Genomic DNA, 26033 nt, shown 5'->3' with positions numbered 1-26033 from the left:
TCTCTCTCTCTCTCTCTCTCATAAATGATTCTTATCGCGTATCTGGGATGACTTTAGTCTAGTTATAATCTACAGTTTATCTCTCTCTCTCTCTCTCTCTCTCTCTCTCTCTCTCTCTCCTCCTCAATGACCGTAATTAGTTTCTGATTAGAAAGAAAGAAGTTATTTGATTGGTTATGGAAATCTTTGAAAGAAATTACTTTGATATCCATGTGCAGATCGATTAGTATACCTATTGTATAAACCAAAAGGGCACAATACCTATTAACGTGGATATACCTTTATCGAGCTCCAATATATATATTATCATGAAAAAATATTATTTAGTCACTGAACCGAATACATTAACCATTAAACATATTCGAATCATTGCTAGTTGTCATCCTCGACAGCTTTGAAGGGTGGTGTAGCACTTGTCATCGTTCAGATACTTTTATCTAATCTTTCCCGGCTCGGTTCAAGTTGACACTTTGTAGACACTTGACACTTTGCGACAACCTGTGCACGATATATTAGTCGCGACACGTTCATCTTTCTGACACCTGAAATTAAGGAACTCGCAAGATGGACCGTATAAGAGGATCCGTGTTAAATTTTAACTGGGTGACAGTCGAGTTCTTCACTCAAGGATGGGATTATTTCTTTCGGCTCGAGGGACTGACCCTTGTGATTCTCTGTACTTTGGGTGAGTGGATTGCGACCCCAGTTGAGGTATGGGGTCAATCAATTGGCACCGATTGACACTATCTAGCTTAGTAACAAGTTGGTTTGGTGGGCTCGTAAATAGGCTAGGTCTCTGTTTTTAAATTAAACATGTTACTAATTACCCAGAAGGGGGTCATAAACCGGTCATTATAAAGGGGGAGTTGACCCCCTTTACCTTAATTATACCTATGTTTATTATTATCAGAATTACTACTCTATAACTGTAGCTAGTAGTACCCTATGTACCTAGCTACCTACCTAGCCTAGTAGCCTACATCCTAAACGAAACGTTCCCTTAACCTAACCTAACCCAGGTTATTGTAGTCTGACCTTGCTGGGGTGGACCTTTTCACCCCCACCCACCCCTTCCTAGAAAGATTTTTGGTGAATCTCTATATAGCTTGTAACTCTGTGTAGGGCATTTCTTTGGCAATTACAATTTCCTATACCTAGTATTTGGGTTACTAGCTAGGTATTAAGAATTTACCGTTATTTTTTGGGGTCGACTGTAATTAACCCCCAGGGGCTAATAGGTAGGTACCAAACACGGTGAAATACATTTGACACCCCAATCCCTAGTGGCTGTCGTATTCGTGGGAACGTTCCTTGCAGCCCATGCAGAGTTATTGCCTAGAATTACCAGATTTTTGATAGGCTTTAGATACTATGGGACGTTTCTGATTCCTCCCCGGTATTTCTATATAAGCATTCCGCATCGTTTGTCCCCGTGATTACGAAAGCCACCAGGAATTGGGGCATCAAATGTATTTTGACGTGTTTAGTACGAGCCCCTGGGGGTTGATTACAGTCTTCCGAATAAATATTAATTAAAATTCTTGTTCAGGAGGTAAAACTGCATAGAAAAACTGCAACTGCCATAGTCTAGGCCACTGCGGAATAGTAATATAAATCTGCCTCCTCCCCCACTGTAAGGGGGGTAGTGCTGTCAGTGGACCTCATGCAGTGCACTGTAGGCATTACTTAAGGTTCTTTGCAGCATGCCTTCGGTCCCTAGCTGCAACTACTGTCATTCATTTTACTCTACCTCCTTTCATTTTCTCTTTCTTCATCTTACTTCCCTCCCTCTCCTAATACTTAATTCCTAGTGCAACTGCTTTGAGGTTTTCCTCCTGTTACACCTTTCAAACCTTTTACTGTCAATTATTACTTCAGTGCTGAATGACCTCATAGGTCCCCAGTGCTTGGCCTTTGGCTTAAATTCTATATTCAACTCAACTGAACTGATTCATGCCAGTTGCCGACCAAGGACAGGATACTACCCTTTTGTGGGTGTCCAGGGAGGTCGAGGCCCCCCTGCTAGGTCAGCGCACGTCGCCCAAAGTTAGTTTAGGTAGGTAAGATTTGGTTAGGTCAGGACTTGGCATGCTAGGAAGGGTAATGCCCATTTAGCCTATGTATGAGGAACCTCTCCCAGTTGGTGATTAAGTGTCTGTCTTGTGGTGCACATTTTCATCCATTTCCCGTGCTGTTGAGAAATCCTTAGAGTACAGTCATGATAGGTATTCATAGAATAGACTTTGACTTTAGTGCTACTTTTGACATTGCTAATCATATGTTGTTTGGCTTAGAAAACAAGCAGGATGCTTGTGTGGATGATACTAGTACTCAATTTGCATCAACCCCATCTCCTAATTCTACACTTGTTGCTCTGTCTCTTAGCAAAGGTTGAGCTAAAATTAATGGGAAATGAAGTTGAACCTAAAAAAATTCAAAGTATGACTGTTAGTGGATGTAAGACATTTGACCCCAATACATAACCTACATTTTTCATTTACAATATGTAAGCAGTAATGACCCATTTGGGGTTTTTATTGATAAGTAACTGTATGGATTCTTGCTTTGCATATTACTGTAATGAATTATACTGTAAGGGGACATACTTTTTTAGTTTATTAAATTGTAAATTCCTGTATTCTATTTGTAATACTAATGCAGTAATCTTTCATAAGATTTTCCAGTACCGTGCATATAAATCTTTATTTATTTATTGTCTTCACCAATCTTATTGTGACATATGTTTGTGCCTTTAAAGTTTTGTGAATTTTTATTAGATTTTTTCATATATTTCCTTTCTTTGCAGTTGGAGTTGTCGATTATCTCAGAGGAAATGAGCTGTCATGTATGCTTACGCACTGGGCTCTTATTGTATTGGTACGGCGATTCATGGTGGGTGGTATTTGCACCTCAGGAAAACGTGTAGATGGAAAAACTGTTGTTATAACAGGTTGTAATGTTGGTATTGGAAAAGAAACTGCCCTAGAGTTAAGTAGAAGAGGTAAGGTTCTTTGAAGGTTTCGTCTCAACATTATCTTGTACGAGGCTAGTGCTGTCAGGGCACCTCACATGATGTACTGTATAAATTATTTAAGGTTCATTGCAGTGTTTTTAAGGTCCTAGTTGCAACCCCTTTCATTCCTTTTACTGTATCTCTTCACATATTCTCTTTTTCCTTCTTACTCTCCCAACAAATTTTTCATAGTGCAACTGCAAGGTTTTACTCCTGGTAAGCCTTGAAAATCTTGTATGTACTACTGTCAATTTCCATTTCAGCACAGAATGACCTCATAGGTCTCATATCTTGGCCTTTGGCCTAAATTCCATATTCCATTCCATTCCATTCCCTTGACCAGTAGGTGGCTTTTTTACTGTAGACTCTTCTAGGTTTTGTATAACATGTCATCTTGTACAAGTACAGTGCAGAAGTACAATTCATCCAAGGGTTAACGTGTTCATACAAGGATTAATAGTTATTCATAGCTTATGTCAGTTGATATAACTTAGTATTTAGGCATTGTCAGTAGTTTAACTGAGTGAAGGCACAAACAGTCTCTTGTATACTTCTTTCTTTCTCATAATTACAGCAATGAACCATTGTGTTGCATAGATCTAAAGAATACATAAATTCAATACTTCAGGGAAATGGTTGAGAAATCAAACAAGGAAAGCCATTCTTTAGTGTTATTTTGTAGTATTTCCAGTTCATATGCTGGTAAAATTTGGAGAGATATAGAGTACAAGACAATTAGATTATGCCCCTATAGAAAGAAGATACTTTGAAACAACTAATGTACATTATGAAGGTGCCCAATAGGAAGATAACTCCATATTGATATATTATTTGCAGGACCAGAGATAATTTTGAGATGTGCATGATGATGAGGATTTATGGAATGTATTGTAGCTTCTTGAAAGGATTTAGAAGTGTTTTTGATGAAAGTGAATCATATGTTAAGACAGATTGAAAGAAGAACAACTTTTGATATAAACAAGGCATTGTTATTTTTTTAGGATATTTAAATGATTATCTGCATTGACTGAGGAAAAAATTAAGAGATAAGAAAAGATTATGTTGTGGAGAATAGATTAAGAAGTTTGGGGTGTAAAAAATTTGAGTGTTTGAAGGAATTGTTAATAGTTCTTGAGTTTTCATGAAAGAAAAATGATGAAGCTATAGCAATAACTTTTTTGTGTAGTATGTAGAGGAAGAATAGGTGATATTGTTTGAAAAGTAAGATGGATGACAAAGATATAAAGAAAGATTAGCATAAGTGAAACATTGGATCATCATAGGAGACTGGAGAATTTAAGTTGGGAACCAGCCGTGGAAGTGATGGGAAGTAGGAAAAAGACACTGGCAAATGTTGAATAGATTTAGTTACAGAATTTAGGAACAAAATAGTATTAATGTCCAATTAATATAAAATAAGATTTGTTTGTGTATTGGCTGTAGTGTCATTGGTATATGGCACTTTATAGTAGTACTCATCCTCTTGAAACTTTGTAAGTTGGAGTTCATATATGTTTAATAGTAGTATGTACCTGGTTAATTAACATTAATACTCTTTTTCCTTCACTTACTCCAATGTTCAAGGAATAAAAGTGAATAAGGAATTACCATTAAAAATTGTCTAGGTACAGGTAGTCCCTTACATACAAATGATTTCAGGAGCATGTTTGTAAGTTCAGTTTGTTTGTTGTTGGCTTAAATATCCATCTTTGTAGTTAGCCTGTGGCATATATCATCTGGGTTTTTAAATGATAGGGCAATAAAAGGATTTTTGAGGTTATTTTGTTGTATTATTTAGATGTGAAGCAAAGAATATAATAAAATGTGAATGTTTCCTTTCGTTCTGGTGTTTCAAAAACTATTTTGACCACTTTTCTTTTTTGTTTTTGTCATTTTTCCTATTTTTTTCATTTTAGGTGCAAAGATCATTATGGCTTGTCGAGACACAAAAAAAGCTGAAAAGGTTGCATTAGAAATAGAAAGAGAAACTGGAGGGGAGGTGGTTGTTATGAAATTAGACCTGGCATCCCTCACTTCTATTAGAACATTTGCAGGGGAATTGAAAACCAAAGAGAAAATGATACACATGCTGATCAATAATGCTGGTAAGTAGACAAAACAACAGATTAAATCTTCATAATAAAACTAGTCATGTAGACAGTTTGGTTCATAGTAAATTCACTGCTGAATTATTTCTTAGTAGGAAGTATGAGTTATTATAACATTGCTGCTTGATTTTTATAGATGATTAGAGTGTTAGGTAAAGTTTTAGTTGTTGTGACAAGGATTTAGCATATAAGACTTTTGATAAAAAAGTGCACAAATATCAGAAAAGTCTTGAAAGGAGGCGAGACTTGCAATATGTACATCCAAGATAAGGTACAAAAAGATAATTACCTGGGACTGTTTAAAAAGAAGATTACTTCAAAGCCAGATAAAATCAGAGATCATAGGTCATCTTTATTTGAGTTAAAGAAAAAAAAATAACATATTGCCATGGGTGATATCCAGAGATGTCTTTGTTTCACAGTATGTGTTTGTTTTATCATTAAAACTGAAGGTAAATAAACTTGGTATGTATATATCTTTCCATATAGACTGCATATTGTATGCTGGTCTTGTCCTTCAGAGTTGTTCTTGATAGACCTTGCTGCCAACATAACCTTTAAGGGGTACTACTTAAACTGGGCCTTGCACAGCATGCTGTAGTTGGTGTTAAAGGCATTTGCAGTTTCATGTCAGTTCCCAGATACACTATTGTAAAATTCCCATCTAGTGGTTTTGTTAAATTGATATAAAATAATACAGATAACAATCCAACCACCTTTACAAGACTTAAGCATCCCTTGAAAATGTGCTGCTCTTAAGAACAAATTCTGTGCTAAATTAGCCTACAATTCACCATGTTTAAATTACATAGCACAAGGTGGTCTTTTAAATATAAATCACTTGGATAGGAACTTGAAGCTCTAAGTCAATTAGAGCCAAAGGATAAGTAGAAGCTGCTCGGGAAGGGTTACAAAATGAAGAAATGAATTCACTGGAAGAGGCTTGTGAGGACCAGCAAGTGAATGGAGGAAAGATTAATTACCTTTGCAGACAATAAATTAGCCACCTTTACATGATTATAGTTTGTTCCTACATGACATACAAACTATCGGTCCTTTTCATTAAGAATTGCATTCAACGAAGCTGGAAACAGCCGCTAGACTATATAGCAGGGTAGTCTGGTAGTTAAACTACCGCTTGGGCGAGGGAAACTTCGCCCACCCGATTGTACGCATTCCACTTTGCTTTTAGCCATCATTGGGTGAAGATTCGTGTATACTACATTGCTCTCTGCTTGACTGTCACTAGATCTTTTCCTTTTCATGATGAGATCTGTCCTTGCTTTCTGTGATTTGATGAATATTTGGTGTTTGTTTGCTGTTGATTTCCAAGTTATTGAAACCTGCAAACCCATGAATCTACTAAGCCGGCTTCTAAGTCCACCCCTCCCAAGCATGTATGCTCAGGTGTGGGCAATAAGAAATGTAGCAATAGCAGATCTAGTGTGGATGTGGATCCTCATGCTCTCTACATCTTGCAGAGGGCAGGATTGCAATTCGGATTTCATGTGTGATGAGTTTAGTTCTTGGACTTCTGTGCAGTGGGTAAGTTTGTGGGAAGGAAACCTTATCAGAGGAAGGGCACCAAGACGCCTTCTTGGGATTACATGTCTTCGATAACTCCCTCGGTGTCTAACCCTTCGTCCTTGTTTCTGTCTCCCTGCAAGCTTCCCATGTCTTGCTCCCTCTTTGTTGAGCGAGGAGGATGGAGTGGAGGCAGGGGTTCATGGTGACCTCGGTGCAGCGGCCTCGGGTTGCTCTGAGAGAGTTGATCTTCCCTCTGGGTGACAAGAATCCCTCCTCACTAACCTGACTGTCTCTTCTTCAGGTGTGATGGAGAGGCAACCTTAAAATCTGGCAGGCATTCATTAGGCTTGGTGGGGGCTCCGTCACTGCAGGTCTTGCTGTTGCACCTGGCTGCCCTGGTGACGGCTCACATAGTCGAGATGCCCACTACCACTTTCATCACCACTGCCGTCTTTGCCAAGGTCCCGCATATGGTGTTCTGTCACCACCCTACATCTACCACTCCCTCGGCGGTGACAGGGACTGGGGTGCACCTTCTGGTGCCTTGAGTTGTGGCACCTCCCCCTCCTGGCTTTGTGTCACCCCCGACCATCATCACTGTGTCTGCTGCTTCTGGGGGCTCCTCACCTTCTGCCAACATACCTGTGTTGGTGGAGCCTCTCCCTCCCCTGGCAGTTGCTCCTGCTCTGGTTATCCAGGTGATCCCTGCTCCTGATTTGTCTTGCCCACCTGCCTGGATGAAGGACTTTGCTGCCATCCTGAAGAGGGTAACGAAGAGGAAGTCGAAGAAGAGATCGCGTAGAGTGTCGTCATCGTCGTATACTGCCTCCTCCCTTCCTTCCTCCAAGGCCTCTCAGTCTCAGAAGAAGGAGGTCGCCACTCCCCCCCATCTCCCCAGAAGTCTCGATGTGAAGCTTCTGGGGATATGCTACTCTCTTTGGAGGAAGCAGAGGGTTCTCTCATCGGATCTTTCTCACCTGTGGGTCGAGGTACCAGTCTGCAGGCCTGTACTATGCCTTCGAGATTGGGAGCCAAAGGAGTGGGTACCTCGATAACCGTACCCTCTACTGTGTTTAATTCGAAGAAGCTTGCTGGGTGAAAATTATTCCTTTTAAAGGAAGTGCTAGGCTTTTTATCAAGAACTAGTTCACTTTTAACTCCAAGGGAAAATCTGACAAAAAATGTTAATAATGGTGATTTAGTGTGGTAGTTAATTGTTAATGATACTTATTATTACACTGTACTAAAGTGCACTGACTAATTATTCATCTAATAATGTACTTCAAAAGTCAACAAAATTATTTTCAGGCATAATGATGTGCCCATTCATGAAGACAGAAGATGGGTTTGAAATGCAGATGGGAACCAATCATTTCGGCCATTTCCTTCTGACCAACCTTCTTCTTCCCCTGCTAACTCATTCAGAACCTGCTCGCATTATCACTCTTAGTTCTCTTGCACACCTCCGTAAGTACTCTAGGCTTCATCTATTTTTGTGTTTCTTAAAATGCTAATCCTTCCATTTTGTGTAAACTTAAAAATATTAGGGAATGTCAAAGCAGCTAGTTACTGTGGTCTTTAACATGTATCCTGAAATTTGCCCAGTTCAATAATGGTTAGGACATGACATGCCAGTATATTATTTTTATTGCCAGTTGCACCCAAGTATACTATTACCAGTATATTATTTTTATTGCCAGTTGCAAGGCATGAATCCTCACTGTGAATTGCAGTAGAAATACACTGAAAGGTTATTTGACTATATGTTTGGATTAAAAGTCTTGAGGCATTTTGATGCATCTATTTGGCTTTTGCAGGTGGAACCATACCTTTTGATGATATGAATTATGAAAAGGGCTATGATAGAATTCAGGCTTATGGAAACAGTAAGGTTGCAAATGTTCTCTTCACTCGACATCTTGCCAAAAAAGTGAAAGGTAAGTTGTTTTCTTTAAGAATGTTTATAGTTGGTAGTATGTTTTCCATGTTGTAAAATTTTTTTATTATTGTTTGCAGGATGCCTTTTCAGTCAGTTTATTCTTATTTTGTGGTCCTAACAAGTTTTATTATGTTTTTCTTTTATTGTTATAACTGGTGTCTGTTAAAAATGGCAAGGAACACATAGTGGATATTTTCATTAAAATTCTTGGTTGGATGAGTTGAGAAGGATATCAGGTGGGATTAGAATTCTTCTTCATAGTTGATATTGGAGTCTGTTCTTTAAAAGTCAACCATCCAGTGTTGTGACAATAGGATTATAAATAAGATTATTCACATGAATAAGAAAATACCTCAAGAGTATAGAGTGTGGAATAAGTTAAGCTAAAGTTCTCAGTAGGGTTAGAATGCAAGGTTTGCCTACTAAGATAGAGGAATAACTGCATGTATTACCTTCCCTCTAAGAATCGATTCAAGATCCAAGAAAATAAGAGTTTTTCTGTTGTACATAATAAATGTTGTAAGACGAGATCTCACTAGTTGGGTGCAAACTCATAAACCGGTAAGCTAAGAGGTTAGAAAATGGTTATTAAATTCTAAATTTAAACTTACTGTTTTGGAACTGCCTTCCTTCATCTTGCCATTTATTGCAGGTAGGAATAAGATATTTGTAACATGGTTCAGACATTTTGTTATTTATATAAAAGTAAAATGAGTAGTTAAAATGTGTTTGGAGTTTTGTAAGAATGTGATTATTTTTTTAAATCTTCCAGGCACTAACATCACCGTTTTCTCTGTCCATCCGGGAGCTGTCCAAAGTGAACTTGCACGTCATATTGGGGGAGACATCTTGAAGTACTTCATGCCCTTTTTTGTCAAGAAGACTGCAGAAGGCATGCAAACAACTCTTTATTGTGCCTTGGAGGCAGAGCAAGATGATGAGCATTATTATTTCAGGTAAGTTTGACTAGTAGGTATTTTCAAAATCTTTGATTTATAGTCCAACCAGGTTTTAGTTTTATTGTTCAGAATGGTGGATGTGCTTTAGATTTTGTAGACTGCTACCTTAGTATTTTGCATTTGCAATTGCAGCTCTATCCAGTTTTGCCCATCAAACTATTAAAGTAGTACTAAATTGGTGGTTTGTTCCGATACGTAATACAAACCTTTCGGTCCTTTAACAATAGGAATTAACTCACGGCGTAGCTGGAATTACGGCCGTTGAATCTTGAACAAGGTGGTTAGGCAGTAACTACCGTGGAGCAGGCTAGCCTGCCCGGATGTAAACACACCACTTTGCTTTCGGCCGTCTTCCGATGAAGACGTATGTTTGTGAGCTCCGGCTGACTGGTCGTTGATCTTTTTTCCCGATGGGATCCTTTTGGTTTATTTTTTGTATTTAAATAGTTATACATATACGGTGTTTGATATTAATACTAAACAAAGGTTTGTCCTTGGTTTTTCATTTAATATACAAACCCACTTTTTGTGATGGCCTTTGTAACCACCCCTCTACTTGTGTTAAGAGTCAGCAGCTAAGGTATCTAACATATTATTTACATTCTTTCGCCCTTTAACACTGGCTCAGACCTGCATGAGGACGAGATATGTATTTATCATGAGGATGAGACATGTATTGAACGTAAGTGATATTGATCCTGTAATGGGACATGTATTCATCCGGAAATTACGCTTACGCTTGGGAATTACCAAGGGAACTTCAAAGGTTTGTCCGTGTACTATTGGAAGAAGGTAGAAGGATGGGCGTGCGGTGTTGTGTTTGGGGATCTCCTCTCACTTCGGAGGGCGGCGCCCTTGGATGTGTGAGGAGTATCCTCATTACTTTAATAATTTTTTTCCTTATTTTACAGGCTAGTGGTGATTGTGTTTTCAGCAGTATTGGTTGGATGCTCTTCATATTGGATCCTAACCTTGGAATTGTACCTTGACTCGTAGCATGTTGCATACCGATCCTCGAGTGTTTGTAGTGATCCCCCTGCTGATAATTATTTTCATTACCACTACTCCCGGGAGTTATGTCACTGGATGAAACTGTCGCGCTGCCCTGTTAGGTTTTCTACTCCTGATGGTAGAAGTCTGGCAGAAGGAGAAACCGAAGAGGAAGAGAGCTCGTCAAGTGTCGTCATCCTCCTCTTCGAGATCTTTATATCTTCATGCCTCCCCCCCCCTTCAACTTTTAGGCTTTGCCGTAAGAGACTTCTAAGGGTCTGTCTCGCTCTGGTGAGACAGGTGGGTCTTCCGCTGGTCCTGCCGGGAACGGGGCCCATCTCTCCTTCCTCGGGGAGGAAGCAGACGGGGACCATGGAGGTACCGGCCACCACTGGTATCTCCTCTCCCGGTTCCGAAGGTTCCACCTCCGGACCGGGAGCCGTCTCGGCTGCCTGCTTGCGAGCGTTACCGATTGTACGGTCACCTACGGGTGACCGTGCAGCCAGGGTCCAGACTGGGGAGTTCGCTCCCCGTGTCAGGACCCTGGCACGGAGCGGAAGATGGTAGGAGTCGCTCGGGTGACTCTCGCCAGACCGGCGATCGCTCTCGCAGCGATCGTCCGGTGCCCAGGGTTGACGTGACGTTCCCGCGGGTCCGTGCACACAGAGACTGGTGGAGGCAAGCCATCCAGCCCTCTTTTAATTAATCCTTTTCTTTCAGACAGCCCCACCCAGACGATGGTCTCATTCGCCGACTGACCAGTCTTGGGGGTTGCAGACGCTTCACCTGCCAGGTAGGAGTTCATAAAGCCCTCTTCGAGGAAGCGTTCTCTCCACTGCTACTCCCGCAGGTCCCTCTGGACAGGTGCAGTTGGGCCGTGTTGCTTCGGCAGCTGCCCCAACTCCGTCCTGAATGGAGGACCTGTCGGTTGTCCTGAGGAACTGGCGAAGAGGAAGTCTAGGAAGAAGAGGAAGGTGTCGCCATCGTCTTCTGCTGCCTCTTCCCCTTCGACTTCTGAGGCCCCCCAGCCGAAGAAGAAGGTAGCCTCCTCCCCCCCTAAGAAGTCTCGCTCAGAGACCTCTAAGGGTCTGTCCCACTCCGGTGGGACAGTTGGGGCTTACGCTGGTCCTGTTCCTTCGGGAACAGGGCCCGTCTCTCCTTCCGCAAGGAAGAAGATGACTGGGACTGGAGGGGTACCGGTACCTCCTCTCCTGGTGCCAGAGGTTCCGCCTCGACGCCAGGTACCGTCTCGGCCTCTCGTTCGCAAGAGGTACCGAGTGTACGGTCACCTGCGGGTGACCGTGCAGCCAAGATCCAGGCAACCGAGTTCGCTCGGCGCCAGGATCCAGGCACGGAGCGGAAGACTGGTGGGAGTCGCCCAGGTGACTCCCACCAGGCCAGCGATCGCTCCTGTGGTGAGTCGCCGGTACCCAGGGTTGACGCGACGGTCCCAGACCAGCCGCGGGCTGAGGCGTGACGCGCCGTGAGGACAGGCCTCGCTCCCACCGTGAGAGCAGACTCTGCCAGTCCCCTGACCGCCGCTCCCACCAGGGCCGGACGGAGAGGGGGACCAGCAGCAGCAGCTCTTTTGACGCTCTGGACCGTCGCCCTGGTTCTCGGTCCAGCCGCTTGACCAGGCCTGCAGATCAATCGCCACCATGGGTTGGCGAGCATCTGCAGCCCCCCCCCCCCACCCCCCCCCCCCCCCCATGCCAGCGAAGGGAAGGGGAGGGATCCTGCAGAGCGTTCTCCGTAGGATTCCACGTTGGGGACTACGTTCTTGGGGGGGACCTTTGGGTCCTACCGGACGTAAGTCCCCGTCGTTGAGGAAGGATCTTGCCCCATCCTCGATTTCTACGGGAATCGGGAGGACCACCACCCGATGATCGTCTGACGAATTCAGTGGGGGTTTCGCCGAGTGCTTAGAGTTCTTCGGAATTTCTAGCACTCTCTGAGTGTTCTGGTCTTCTACGATCTGCAAACACTTCGGCGAAACCACGGTCCAGGGTGGGCGAGACGAGAATCCCAGATAATTGTTCCTACGATAATCGGGTATCTCGCCGAATGCTCGAATTCCTGGAATTTCTAGCGTTCGAGAAAAGCACTGCTGCTGAATGAAGAATATCTCGGGAAGGGCTCATCCTGGATGGACCTGACGGTCCATCACCTCAGTAGGCGGCCAACCCCGGGATAGAGAAAAACGGGTGGGAACATCCAGTTTGGCTTGAACTATCGTCTTCGGTATCCTGTTATCACCATAGAAGTCTTCCTTCGGGGAAAACTTCTCCTTCACTCTCTTCATTAGAGAATGAAGGGTGTCGGCTTCCAGTCCTTAATCTTGTTCCTCGAATGGAAGAGAATTTAGGATGGAGGTCTATGTACAGGAACCTACAAATATACTACGTATGTTGCCCTTGCGACATGCTTCTGTTATCAGTTGAATTGTCCGAGGTGTAGGCACATACCGTAGTTAACTCTACAGGTTGTGACCGAGACGAATAGTATCTTCTTAATTGAACTGCAACTTGGGACTGCCCTGCAAACCTCCCAGGAGTTACCAGTTTTGATTTTGAGATACTTATGGTATTGTTACAACACCACCACCTCAGTGTTTGCATTCACCGAAATCCGTTTCGATTAAATGCAAATGCTCGAGCGTATTTTTTTGCGCTCTATGGTTCTAGCTGAACGCATTTCTTCTTGGAATGGATTACCTGGCAACTCAGGATGAACAATGAGTGAGAGGTAGCGGTGTATTGGGCTGCCTGCCGCAGCCCAGTACCAGCTGGCTCTCCGAGATAGCACGGTCGGATTATGTCTCTCCTCTACAATGATTGACTACCGAACTGAATCTGCCCGGCAATCACAGACTTAGGTCTCTGGTTGGCTGGAATTCTCGCATACATGAATGACCATCTCTACTGCATCGCCTTGGACATTGCGAGAATTTTCAGACAGATGTCTCAATACACTCACTATCATCTTTCTGTTTACCACACGGTAACAGAAGTCTGTAGCCTAGTCTCCCGCTGCATCGCACCTGCCGCTGCGATAATGCGGAATGATTTCTTCAGACATCTGAGTTTGTCCTCTAAATATATTTCGTATTCGTAGGTGTGCAATTGTTCATTGTTCACCCCGAATTGTAGATGTATAACGGAAGACATCGCCTGTTCCCCGCCCTGCCAGCTCTACTTCCAAGTATATAGATGTCCTCCCTGGATAACCTGGGAAGATGATGATGATTCAGCCCATGAGAAGCGGTTCTTCAGGCAGTACATCCCTGTTTTCATTACTGAAAAGCGCTCCTCTTTCATTGCAACTCCGACTTCTCACCGAACAGCAATGAAGTAGCGGTTTAGCGTTTTCAGTCCTTTGTAAATCACAGGGATTTAAACCGTCTTCGCGGGTTGGTGTCATCGGCGGGACTTTTCTAAGTTCAGAATCTTGAGAGTTACTTCTCTCGATTCGGCTGTGAAGACGTAGGTCTGCATTCACCTACCATCTTCGTCTTCAATGGCACATAGTGTTGTTTCTCCTTAGCTGAGATTCAACTACTATGAGAACTTCTATCTTGCCATCAGGGACCTCAGTCTCTAGAAGGCAATTGACTTTCGCCTGTTGGGCACATGCCTTGAGAGAATAATCATCTCGCCTTCCGGCATTGGTGGCAACAGATAGATGATTTGTATGGTCTCTCGGCATAACCCTTCAAAAGGCAAGGGTCATGTGACTACGCCTCGGATGCCTGGACAGCTCGCCTCACACAACCGAACGCAGTCAGTTGGCAGCTGTCGAAGCGTCCAAGACCGTCACGAGCTACGTTATGGACTTAGTTCAGTTGTTCCAGATCAATCATTACTTCGTCCTACTAGCTTGTTCCGGTACCCATAACCATCGACACCCACCATGGAGTGTCGGTGTCCTATCCACCGCGGAGACGAAGAGACTTCGCCGCAGTGGGGTACGAGACCGCGAGAGACTTCGCTGCAGTGGGATACGAGACCGCGAGACACTTTGCTGCAGACGGATAGACCAGTATGGGTACTGGACATCACTCCGAAGAATATGTCGGACAGAAAGATGGATAGGTCATCACGACTATATCCTTCTTTCCCTCCGGGACTGCCCACAGGTCCTTGGAACCTCATTTCCCTGGACCAGTGGTGGATGCTTGCAAGATGTGTTTGCTTACCCAGCTCCTCGACATGACAAGTTGCATCTCGTCCATGGTGTGCAGTTGTAGAGGTAAGAAGGATGCGAGAGCGACTGGCTCTCCCTCTTCCACGCCTCTTCTCTCCATTCCTCTCCTTAGGGTTGACGATAGGACTCGAACTCACACTGGCTGGTCGGACGATTGATGCGGTAAGCCTATACATAAGCATCATTTTTATGTTTCTTATCAGAATCATAGAAGCAATCCTGCTCCTTCCTCTAGCAAGGGGAGGAAGGAGACTGACAATAATGCAAACCCTTCCAAGAACTTTGCATTAATGTCTCCGACGCCAGTATTCTTCACAGCCCTTTTTCGGACGAGTCACGATCCCTCACTCATTTCGAAAAGGCCCAGAAGTCTGACTCTGGATCACGCAGCTCCTATACTCTGATCAAGTTGTCAGAGGCAGCAGGGCACTCCTCCTCGCTCTTACGACCAGGAGGAGTAGCCTAGGTGCGCAGAACTCCAGTCAGTTCTAGAGGCTCACTCAGATTCCTCCCACCAATCAGTGAGTCTTCCGATTGTTAAAGGACCGAAAGGTTTGTATTACGTATTGGAACAAATAACAATTTGTCGAAAATTGTTTTTTTCCTAACTATACAAACCCGAGGTCCTTTAACAGATGCCCACCTCATGCCACCCCTCAGTCTGAACCTGGGCCGAAAGGGGCAAAGTGGTGTGTTTACATCCAGTTACTGCCTAACCACCTTGTTCAAGATTCAACGGCCTTTATTCCAGCTACGCCGTAAGTTAATTCCTATTGTTAAATGACCTGAGGTTTGTATAGTTAGGAAAAATACAATTTTTGACAAATTGTTATTTTTATAATTTGTGCTTGTTTGTTTGTATGGTGCTTTTATTTTGCATGAAACTAGCGGTTATTATTTGTGCTGTACACTCCTTTATTCATTTTCAAACGTACTGTTAGGGTAACCTTAATTGTTTGTGGTATTATGTTCACAGAGCCACATGTTTATTTCTTTTGGAATAATAGTATTTTGCAATTTCATGAGAACCCTTGAGTGATCACTAAAAAAGAGCAATACAGTATACGTAATCAAGTGTATTGAATGCTGCTAATCTCCAGGAATGAAAGTTCTGGATTGTTGACAAACAATTACTTTATCTTCAGATTTTGCTGGAGAATCTAACACCATAAAAATTTGAAGTTTTGATTATGCAGCCGATATTAGAGGCACCACATTAGCAAATTAGCTTTTGGATTGTTACTTTTACACCAAAACTGTTGTCAAAGCTAAACATGTTATTGTTATAATACAATAAAGTTTGTTCATACTTACCTAGCAGATATATATATAGCTGTATTCTCTGAAGTCTACAGAATTTCAAAATTCGCGGCACACGCAGTGGGCGGCCAGGTGGTAGTACCCATTCCCGCCGCTGGGAGGCGGATATCAGGAACCATTCCCATTTTCTATTCATATTTTATAGTGCCACTGTCTCCTGAGGGGAGGTGGGTGGGCACTTAATTATATATATCTGCCAGGTAAGTATGAACAAACTTTATTGTATTATAACAATAACATTTTGTTCATGAAACTTACCTGTCAGATATATATATAGCTGAATCCCACCTTTGGAGGGTGGGAAGAGACAGAATATGATTTTAGGAAACAAATCTATGTAGATGATAGACATCTTGGTTCCCTACCTTTTAGCATAGCTGACTTCGTGATTACTGTCACCAAAGTCTGCTTCTGCTTTACTAGAGTTGCCAGCGAGGTAGAGACCTTTAATGCTGGTGCGCTCTAGATGATCTGTCAACGGGGGTGTGACCACAATGTGACTAGACCATATGACCATACTTCTGAGGGCAACGAAGCTAAAACCACCACCTGACCTAACCTATCAAAGTTAGTAACATAACTTCTAGGCTAAAGAAAGGGAACGCGCCTCAAGCGACCGACCCTTCAAAGTTAAAAGCACACCTATCCCTTTTCTATAGGATAGGATTCGTGCTGCTTCCTGCCCCCAATAATATATCTACGGATATGTATGGTCCTAGCGACTTGCAGATCTCATATGTCGTCTTCACATCCTGCCGGGAGTGTGAAGCGAACACAGAGTTGCTTCGCTAAAACGTGGCACTCAGGATGTTACTGAGTGTCATGCTCTGTTGAAACGCTTCCGAGGCCGCGCCCTCACCTCTTGAGCATTCAGTTTAAAAAATCTCAAATCTTTATGCAAACATAATGAATGAGACTGTTTAAAAGAACTCCTTAACTATAACGCCAGGGTGTTCTTGGACACGGGCAAGTCTGGTCTTTTTACGGAACACCGCAGATTGTCCGAATGACCTCGACTTCCTTTAGTTTTATCAAGATAAAACTTGAGAGCCCCGACATGGCACAGGACTCTCTGTGGCTCTTGCCTGATAATTTGTGCCATCCCCTTGATCTCCAGCCCTCTGGGCCAAGAGTTAGATGGGTATTCGTACTTAGCACGAAAGGAAGCCTTAGAGGGCCACCGCATTATGTTCTCTAAAGCCAAAACCTCTGATGATGGCTAAAACCTCACAAACCCTCTTTGCCGTAGCTAGAGTGGTTAGAAATTAGCCTTTCTGGAAACATGTATAAGTTTACAGAAAGGATAAGTTCGAAATGCTTTGACATCCGGAACTTCAGACCACGTCTAAGTTCCATGCCAGCTTCGATCTAGACAATTTTAAGATTTCCACAGACCTCAAAGATCGTGAAGGGCTTTTTTGTTTGACAGATCCGAATCTCTGAGCCTAGAGGCCGTCAACAACATATTTCCGTCTTCTACAATAGTTGCGACTGCTTTGGAGGGTGGGATAGCTTATCCCATACTTCAGACGGAAAGGGAAGACGGTAAAGTAATACACAGTGTTCAAGGTGGAGGAACAGTCTTTCTTCCTACACTATCCCCAGAAACGGTCCAGTCCAATTGTTACACTGCAAAATAGGCAGCGCTGCTGTGTCTTGGAAATGGGACTTGCGATTAACTCGAAGATCCTCTCGCTTCTCTACAATCTGAACGCATTCAGACTCAGAGCGGAGAGGTTTTAGGTACCTCTCGAAGCGAGGCTGTTAGAGTAGACCGATTCTCTCGGGAAGGGTCCTTGGAAAGTGCTCTCTGAAGGACGTGGCCTCTGTGCATCCAGCCTCTCAAAGACCAACCTGGAGCTATCAGCGTCTTTGTTGCTCCCTCTGACGCCAGCAATTAATATATTCCTAAGCTTTGAATAGGGGAAAAGAGACTAACCAACTATCCCCATTCCATACTATAGGATGGCGTCTATTGCTACTGCTCTCGGATCGAGAATAAGGGAGCAACGTAGAAGAAGCTTCTTCGTCTTCACTATTGCGAAGAATCTACAAAAGGACGACCGCAGAGTCTCTACAACTCTCGACACACTTCTAAACAAGGATTACTCAGTTTGGAAGTTGCTGTCCTCAATCGAGAAGATCCGCACGGACGTGTACTCGTGTAACGAACCTCTTGAGGATCGTTACGTTCTATGCTTTGCCCATAACCATCTCTCTCCTCTTGAGACATGAGAGAGCTGTAGAATTATCTAAGGTGATTTTGACCACTCGGCCAAAACTCACTCTTTTAGGAACTGGAGAGCCAACCAAATTGCTCCCAATTCTTTTAGACTATGTGCCAGGACATCTGTACCTCTGTCTAGATGCCTGGCACCCTCTCGCTATCACCTAAGGTGGTCTTCAACGCATTGAGAGATGTTAGAATTATTTCTAGATTTTTGATGTTATCTCAGTTCTCCATTAGGAAAAACTGTAGAGGTCTGAATTGCAGTCTATTCAGGGAAACAAGCTTCTCCAGAGAGGAAATGGTCCCCAGCAGACTCATCCATTCCCTCACAAAGCATGCTTCGTACAGAAGTCTATTATAGTGCGGTAAACCGCACCGAACAGGTCTAAGAGATATCTCTGTTGGAACTTTCTAAGTAAACGGAAGGCATGTTCATTCATGATTACTAGAAATCCCCTCAACCCGAGGCTAAAATCCATGATTGTAGGGCAGAGATACGGCTAGTCAGCCATTCCCGCAGGGGAGAGACGTAACCGACCGCGCATGTCAGAGAGCTAGCCGGTACTGCGTTAATCACAGTAACAGCAGCCTTCATTCATCGTCTCGCACCATTCTGCCTGAGTTGCCAGCTACTCCATTTACGAAGGAATAGGTATGATATTATCGAGCAAAAGGAAACTCTCAAGCAGGCATATATAAACGAAACAGAATTCGCTAATTGCAGAAGCTGAGTTGTTGTTGTCGTAACAATACCTTAAGCGTTGTTCTTACCCCGGAAACTTTTGGGAAGTTGAAGGGAATGTTGAATAAATACACTTAGAACAACAGTCCTTTCGGTTGCTATCCGTAGAGGTAAATACGATATGCGTATATGACTTGACCCATATGTAAGTAATATGACGCAGAGATAAACTACGTAATTTGAGCATCAAATTCTCTACTACATTCTTTCCTCGACGAGGAAGAGAGAGAGAATGGAAATCGATTGTCTTCTTTCTCTTTGCCAAGAGAACGGATTAAAATTATTCGAATAGAGATCCTCAAGAGAGAACCGAGGATCGAAAAGGACCATTCAAGCTTCTAATGATATTGGACATAAGACTTCATGGACGTAATCTACAAGTCTTTTTCTCTTCCCGGATGAGCCTCTGATATGAATGAGAGCTCTTTCGAACCTTGCTAATGAGAGCTTATCCGCTTACGCGATAAAAAGTTATTAAGATCTTTGTCAATGAGAACTAGCCCATTTATGAGGGGTCCCCCACTTACTTGACAAAACGTTCAGTATCTTGTCAATGGGGAAAACCCGCTAACTTGACAAAACAATTAGTATCTTACTAATGGGGGAAACCCCTTTACATGACAGAAAGTAACCCAGGAATCCGAGTATATAATCTTCCCGATTCTCGCAGAAATCGATGAAGGGGCAGGAGGGTTCGAAGAAAAAATTCGGGTATGCCTCTCCGCTAACTCCGAATCTTTTAAAAATTTCTGTAAAGGAACGTCCTGAAGAACGTCCTCTTGACGAGCGTCTAAAAAGCGTCAAGCGTCCTGAGCAGCAATAAGATGCCGAGCTTCCACCGAAGCGTCCTGGCAAACGTCCACAAAAGCGTCCTCATAAGCGTCCTGCCGAGCGCCCTGAAGAACGTCCTCTTGATGTGTAGGACGCCTATCGTTCTGCAGAACGTCCTGGCCAGTGATCTGCCGAGCGTCATGATGTGTAGGATGCCGAGCGTCTTCAAAAGCGTCCTCGCTAGCGTCCTGGCGAGCGTCCAGATGTGTAAGACATAAAGCGCCTTCCAAAAAGCGTGGTGAAAGTCTCTATGTGTATGACATCGAACATCGAAAAGCTTCCTCACGTCTCCATGCGTGGGACGTCAAGCGTTTTCAAGGGACGTCCTCGCGCGAGTCTTGCCGAGCATGTCGGTGCATAGAACACCAAGTGTTCTGAGCGGCATCTCAGAGAGGATCTTGTCGCCCAAAAGCGTCAACACAAGTAACTTGAGAGACTCCCTAGCGAGGGGAACGCCGCTCATGAAGAGCGAGTGTCCTAAGCAGAAATATGGAGATCGCCATCAGGACGAGTCTTAAGGACGTTCGCCACTCTTGACAAAAACGACGGCTGCCTGTGCGACATCTTGCGTCTTTGTAATGCAAATGAACATCTCCAGAAACTCACTCAAAAAAGGAACGCCGAGCGTTCCGAAAGACATCCTCGCAAGGTGCTTGCCTAGCGTGTGCGACATCTTGCGTCTTTATCAAGCTCATCGACACTTGCACAAGGGTATTTAAAAGGAAGCCTGTGTGTTCTTGGTTATGAGGAATTCTTTGCCCTTCTCCTGTCGAAAACTAGGATAGTCTGTCCAGCGTTGCTGCCGAACCAGAGACATCTCTGGCCGCTGACAGAGCGTCCCTTAGGGACGAGTAAGAGGCGTCTTGGCTAGCTGTTCATCAGCTTGAACAACATCCTGTTTCGTAGTAAAGCGAACCTTACGTAACGTATACGGAGCGCCATGAGGAGAGGAGGGAGGGGAGCATCTTGGAGAGCAGGAAAACAATCCCTGCTACAAGAGTAACGACGTTCCTTCCTCTTGATAGAGCGTAGCATGTTTAGATTAAAAGCACACCTATCCTGGACGTTTCTATTTCTTGACCAAGACGACGGCCACCCTTTGTCACACTGATCGATATAAAATACTGCCGAAGGGACGTCAGAACAGTGTGGAGTCCCCTTACTCTCTCCCTGGTACTGGGAGTCCGTAGAGGCCCAGGCCTAGAGACATTATGGGGCCGATCTGACGCTCCCTCCCGACGAGAGAGAGGACGTGAAGCGTCCTCTTCTCTAAAGCTCTTGTAGAGGGCGCGAGTCCTTTCGAGAGCTCCAACCCCTGCGCGGGGAGGACGCCTCGGAGGACGAGAAGCAATCCTTCGAGATTCGTGCACGTGCACGATCTTCGGCAGCCTGGGAAGCGTCAACAGGTCCCACCGAAGGGACGCCAGATCGATGTGGGTTCCCCGTAACCTTCCTTCGGCTTTCGACATGCCCTCTCCCTGGTCCTGGGAGTCCGACAGAGGTCCAGGCCTAGAGGCGTTATGGGGCCGATCTGACGTTCCCTCCTGACGAGAGAGAGGACGTGAAGCGTCCTCTTCTCTAAAGCTTCTTAGAGGGCGCGAGTCCTTCCGAGAGCTCCAACCCTTGCGCGGAGAGGACGCCTCGGAGGATGAGAAGCAATCCTTCAAGATTCGTGCAAGTGCTCGATCTTTAGCAGCCTGGGAAGCGTCAACAGGTCCTGCAGAAGGGACGCCAGATTGGTGGGGAGCCCCCGTAACCCTCTTGTGGCTTTCGACATGTCCTCTCCCTGTTTCCTGGGAGTCCGACAGAGGTCCAGGCCTAGAGGCATTATGGGGCCGATCTGACGCCCCCTCCACAACACAAGGGGCACTACACTTCACAACACTGATTGGAGAGCGAGCACTTTAGATTCTAAGATTACTTGATGTAATCCTCCCCGCAGACACTTCTTCTAGGCCCGTAAGCCATACCACAGGGATAGGCAAAATAAATTCTACAGGAGGTTAGAAGGTTCATTATTTCTAACTTCTGTTTACTGTGGAGGAAAACCTCCTGATTCTAACATGCTCTAAAAAGCGTACACGAATCACTAATTACATTGATCTATTAACAAAGAAAACATGTAAACGTCATGCATACTAAGCGAGTGTCTACCGAAAGTTCCGGTAGCCTCAGCTTACCCCATGCAGACAACAAAGTCTGAAACTAGGCTAACTAGCTTCAGACATCATATGCAATGAAAAAATTTTAATTAATTTATAATAGCGTATGCCTAGCCACAAATCCAAGTCAATCATTGAAAGAATAATTAGGATACTTAAGCGGCTAATGAAGTTTCAAAATCCTAGGCGGAGGTACTGCAAACAGTTGTTTACAGCACCGGCGACAGAAAAAATATGAATAGAAAATGGGAATGGTTCCTGATATCCGCCTCCCAGCGGCGGGAATGGGTACTACCACCTGGCTGCCCACTGCGTGTGCCGCGAATTTTGAAATTCTGTCGACTTTAGAGAATACAGCTATATATATATCTGACAGGTAAGTTTCATGAACAAAAAGAAATTTATATTTTGTAAGGGGACTTCCAATTCATTTTACTTAGGAAATCTAATTTGAGTGGGGTAATTAGCAAACTGTTATGTGTCCTCCTGTATTTACTTCCAACTCAGTTTTGCTGATGGCTTGGTCAGTTTTCAAAATCCACAGAGATAATGTGAATATGGACATTTAAAAAATTTTTTCTCTTGTGGAGATTAGTGTCTAAAATAATTTTTATAGAGATTTTTGTAGACAATATCTTTTGTGATTTATCTTTACTTTTGTGATTTATTTGTAAGATAAAATTGTTTATGAAATTACTTTTGAAATTATGCAGTTAACATGAGTCAGAATGAATTAAAATGCAATACAGAACACTCCCAGCTTGCCATTGCTTGAAGCATGCTGCTTTTTAATTTTGGTTAAAAGCAGAACATAGCCAAGTGTCAAAACACAATGACAGAATCTTTAACTGTAGCAGATTACCAGGTTTTTAGGACTTACGTGTTGCATTTATTGCATTAGATAAGCTATTCATTTTTCTTCAAGAGAAATACATTACTTAGGTGTACTAGTATCTAGTTGTGTGTGGTAGCCTTCTGTAATACAGTATGTATTATACAAAAAGAAACAAACTTAGGTATGTATGTATTGTGAATAGTATATAAGTACTCAGATACTGTTACTAGCATCAAGCTGTATGTTATCTGCTCTAAGGCAGAAAAAAATTATTGTTCCTACTACAGTTGGGCATCGCTACTCAAATTTTGGTTCTGTACCCTGCATCTCCGCAACTTTGATAAGCTATTCATTTTTCTTCAAGAGAAATACATTACTTAGGTGTACTAGTATCTAGTTGTGTGTGGTAGCCTTCTGTAATACAGTATGTATTATACAAAAAGAAACAAACTTAGGTATGTATGTATTGTGAATAGTATATAAGTACTCAGATACTGTGTACTAGCATCAAGCTGTATGTTATCTGCTCTAAGGCAGAAAAAAATTATTGTTCCTACTACAGTTGGGCATCGCTACTCAAATTTTGGTTCTGTACCCTGCATCTCCGCAACTTTGAGAGGTAGTTGCCGCTACCGCTACTTCCGCAACTTTTTGACTTTTGGAAAATGCTACCTTCACCTCTGCAACCTTTACTTTTACTGAAAAGTGCAACTCAAAATATATAACTTTTTTAATGAAACAGAAATTCTAACACATTTATTGATTAAAACACAAAATAGTGGAAAAACTATTTTTACTCTATTAGGGTAATACCCTAATAGAGTAAAATTACTTTGCAAGGATACAATGGTACCCTTATAAAGTATTTTTACCAATGGTCAACCGTTGAACAGGCAAATAACAATATGTTAACTCGTTGAGACGTTTCATTACATTTTTCAGTTTTTCGTTTTTGAATGGTAGCAGTTACGGAATTATATTTTTGGGTTCCGCAACCCACTACTTTTGGCATGTGGTAGTGGCCACACATGCCAAATCAAGTCCGCAACCAAAAACGTTTTCCACCTTTGGTTCCTACACAATACTATACAAACCCTCAGTCCTTTACATTAGGAATTTCTTACTGTGAAGCTGGAACACGGCCACTTTGAACAAGGTGGTTAGGCAGTAACTACCGTCCGGTAGGTGGGGAGACCTACTTGCCCGGATGTAAACATTCCACTTGCTTTTGGCCGTCATGGGATGCAAGACTTGTTTTTGTGAGCTCTTACTTGACTGTCGTTAAACTCATATTTTTCCGGTGGGATCTTTTCTTTTATTATTTATGTATATATTTTGAATATACATACATGTGTACGTTCTGTTACCACATATATATTTTGAATATAAATACATACTGTGTTACTGCGTATTTTAGAATTTTAAGCTACCTGCGCGTGAAACTTTAGGCAGTATAATTGCTACTTGGTAAGTATAAATGAAACATTTTACGTATTATGAAAATGTAATTTTCCCATTTTTATTTTTTGATGTTGTTTAAATGAATGATGAAAATTCCAAGAGAAATTTAAGACTTTTCAAGTATGTATACATTTACACAGATGAAAGTAGATGCTTTTCAAGGATTGTATACATTCACAAATTTAAGTAGATGTGGTAGTGCTGTATAAATTTACATGTGAAAGTAGATGCAGAACAATAATCAACACAATTTTTGCTTACTTAATCTTTATCAAATTGCAGTGACTGCCAAGTTAGTTATGCATCATCTTATGCCAGAAGTGATGAAACAGCTAAGAAGTTATGGGATCTTTCAGAGAAGATGGTGGGACTGAGCAGTTAATATATGTGACACTTTCTTATTTAGAGTGGTTGTAAATTTTACCTTTTCACTCTAGGAGTGTCATATTTCGGGTGTGTGTGTGTGAATGTTTTTGGATGGAAACTATGGCCTTACTAATGACCAAGAAAGTACATGGAATAATTCTTAACCTGTAAACCATTACTTTTAGTCATTCCTGTGTAACAAATTTTATTCCAGTCCAAGACAGGTTTTAAAGAATGTCTCCAGGACTAAAATTTCTTTGCAGTACCCCTTTTGCCAAGCAGCACTATTCTCAGCTATTCAATTGACAATCACATGACTTTATTTTCCTCATTTCAAATGGGTGTCTGATGACAAGGCTTTTAACTTTACCATGTTTTGTTTTTATTAGTTACCTGTTTTGTTTTTATTAGTTACATATCTAAAAACTAATTCCTTAGGCATGCCATATTCAAACTTGGTCTTGTTAAGGGGGCCGGCCGGCTAATGCCCTTTTTTAAGGACAGGACTTTGATATTCATACCACTTAATAAGGTGACTTGGGACATCTCCAAACCGCATATGATTTTCGCCTCTGACCTTCGGTTTTGTGACGCCAGGGCGATTTATCCCGAAAATAACCATTTTTCAAATTCTATCTCCTCCCTTGATATTTAATATTAAGACCTGGGATTACTACCATATATAGACCTGATGTAGACCTCCAATCGAATGGAGAGTTTTTTTTCTAAAAGTCATTTTTTTGCTAGATATGAATTTTTCAATATGGTCAAAAAATAAACCCTATAAATCAAGAGAAAAAATTTATAAAAAAAATACGAAACAAAAATTGGAAAAAAGGGCTCTATTTGATTGTTCTATAATGTCTTTCTGAGTTATATACCAAATTCCAATGTTATAGCTTTAAAACTAAGTGAGAAGATAGATTTTGAAGGTCAATGAGTATAGTTTTGAGATACGGGCGTTCAAAGTTTTCCTTCGTATTTCTATAAAGACAATATTAATAAATAATGATTATTATGAATGTATATTTGTTTTTTGTGTATTAATAAACCAAAACTATTTTATTTATCATAATTTAATCATAAATGATGATCCCTTTGCTCATATATCGCAGCCTGGGACACTGCTTGAGGCAAGATGGGGCACTCCTTCCTACGCAATTCTCTCTCTCCCCTTCACTAACTCTGCTTATTACAGCGAATTTTCTTCTTCTGTATGGTAGCGAGATGTTTTCCTTGTATTTTCTTCCTAGGCATGATGAAATTCTTGCCCGAAACAAAGATAAACAAACGTAATCGCAAGAGAATGTCAAGAGGTGAAACTCGAAGGCGTACACTTTTTTTACA

At 42.5% G+C, this 26033-nt stretch overlaps 1 protein-coding gene across 2 annotated transcripts in view; it reads left to right on the top strand.

Annotated features, from left to right (window-relative positions):
* Window positions 1–365: 365 nt before the first annotated feature.
* The window catches only part of LOC135226519 (retinol dehydrogenase 12-like), a 248483-nt gene continuing 222815 nt past the window's right edge, over window positions 366–26033 (top strand). Inside the window, exons 1-7 of one of the 2 annotated variants that reach the window (XM_064266145.1) lie at window positions 368–685; window positions 2807–3001; window positions 4930–5118; window positions 7957–8115; window positions 8466–8585; window positions 9360–9543; window positions 24603–26033. The exon at window positions 24603–26033 is cut by the window's right edge and continues 1427 nt beyond it. In XM_064266145.1, the coding sequence (XP_064122215.1) occupies window positions 565–685; window positions 2807–3001; window positions 4930–5118; window positions 7957–8115; window positions 8466–8585; window positions 9360–9543; window positions 24603–24702 (1068 nt within the window). In that variant the 5' untranslated portion in view covers window positions 368–564 and the 3' untranslated portion in view covers window positions 24703–26033. Of the gene's footprint in view, window positions 686–2806; window positions 3002–4929; window positions 5119–7956; window positions 8116–8465; window positions 8586–9359; window positions 9544–24602 lie in introns of both variants that reach the window. The other variant, XM_064266144.1, reaches the window with a different exon arrangement.

Source organism: Macrobrachium nipponense, chromosome 14 (assembly GCF_015104395.2).
Source record: "Macrobrachium nipponense isolate FS-2020 chromosome 14, ASM1510439v2, whole genome shotgun sequence".
Classification (NCBI taxonomy): Eukaryota; Metazoa; Arthropoda; class Malacostraca; order Decapoda; family Palaemonidae; genus Macrobrachium; species Macrobrachium nipponense.
This window is presented reverse-complemented; position numbering and strand designations above follow the sequence as displayed.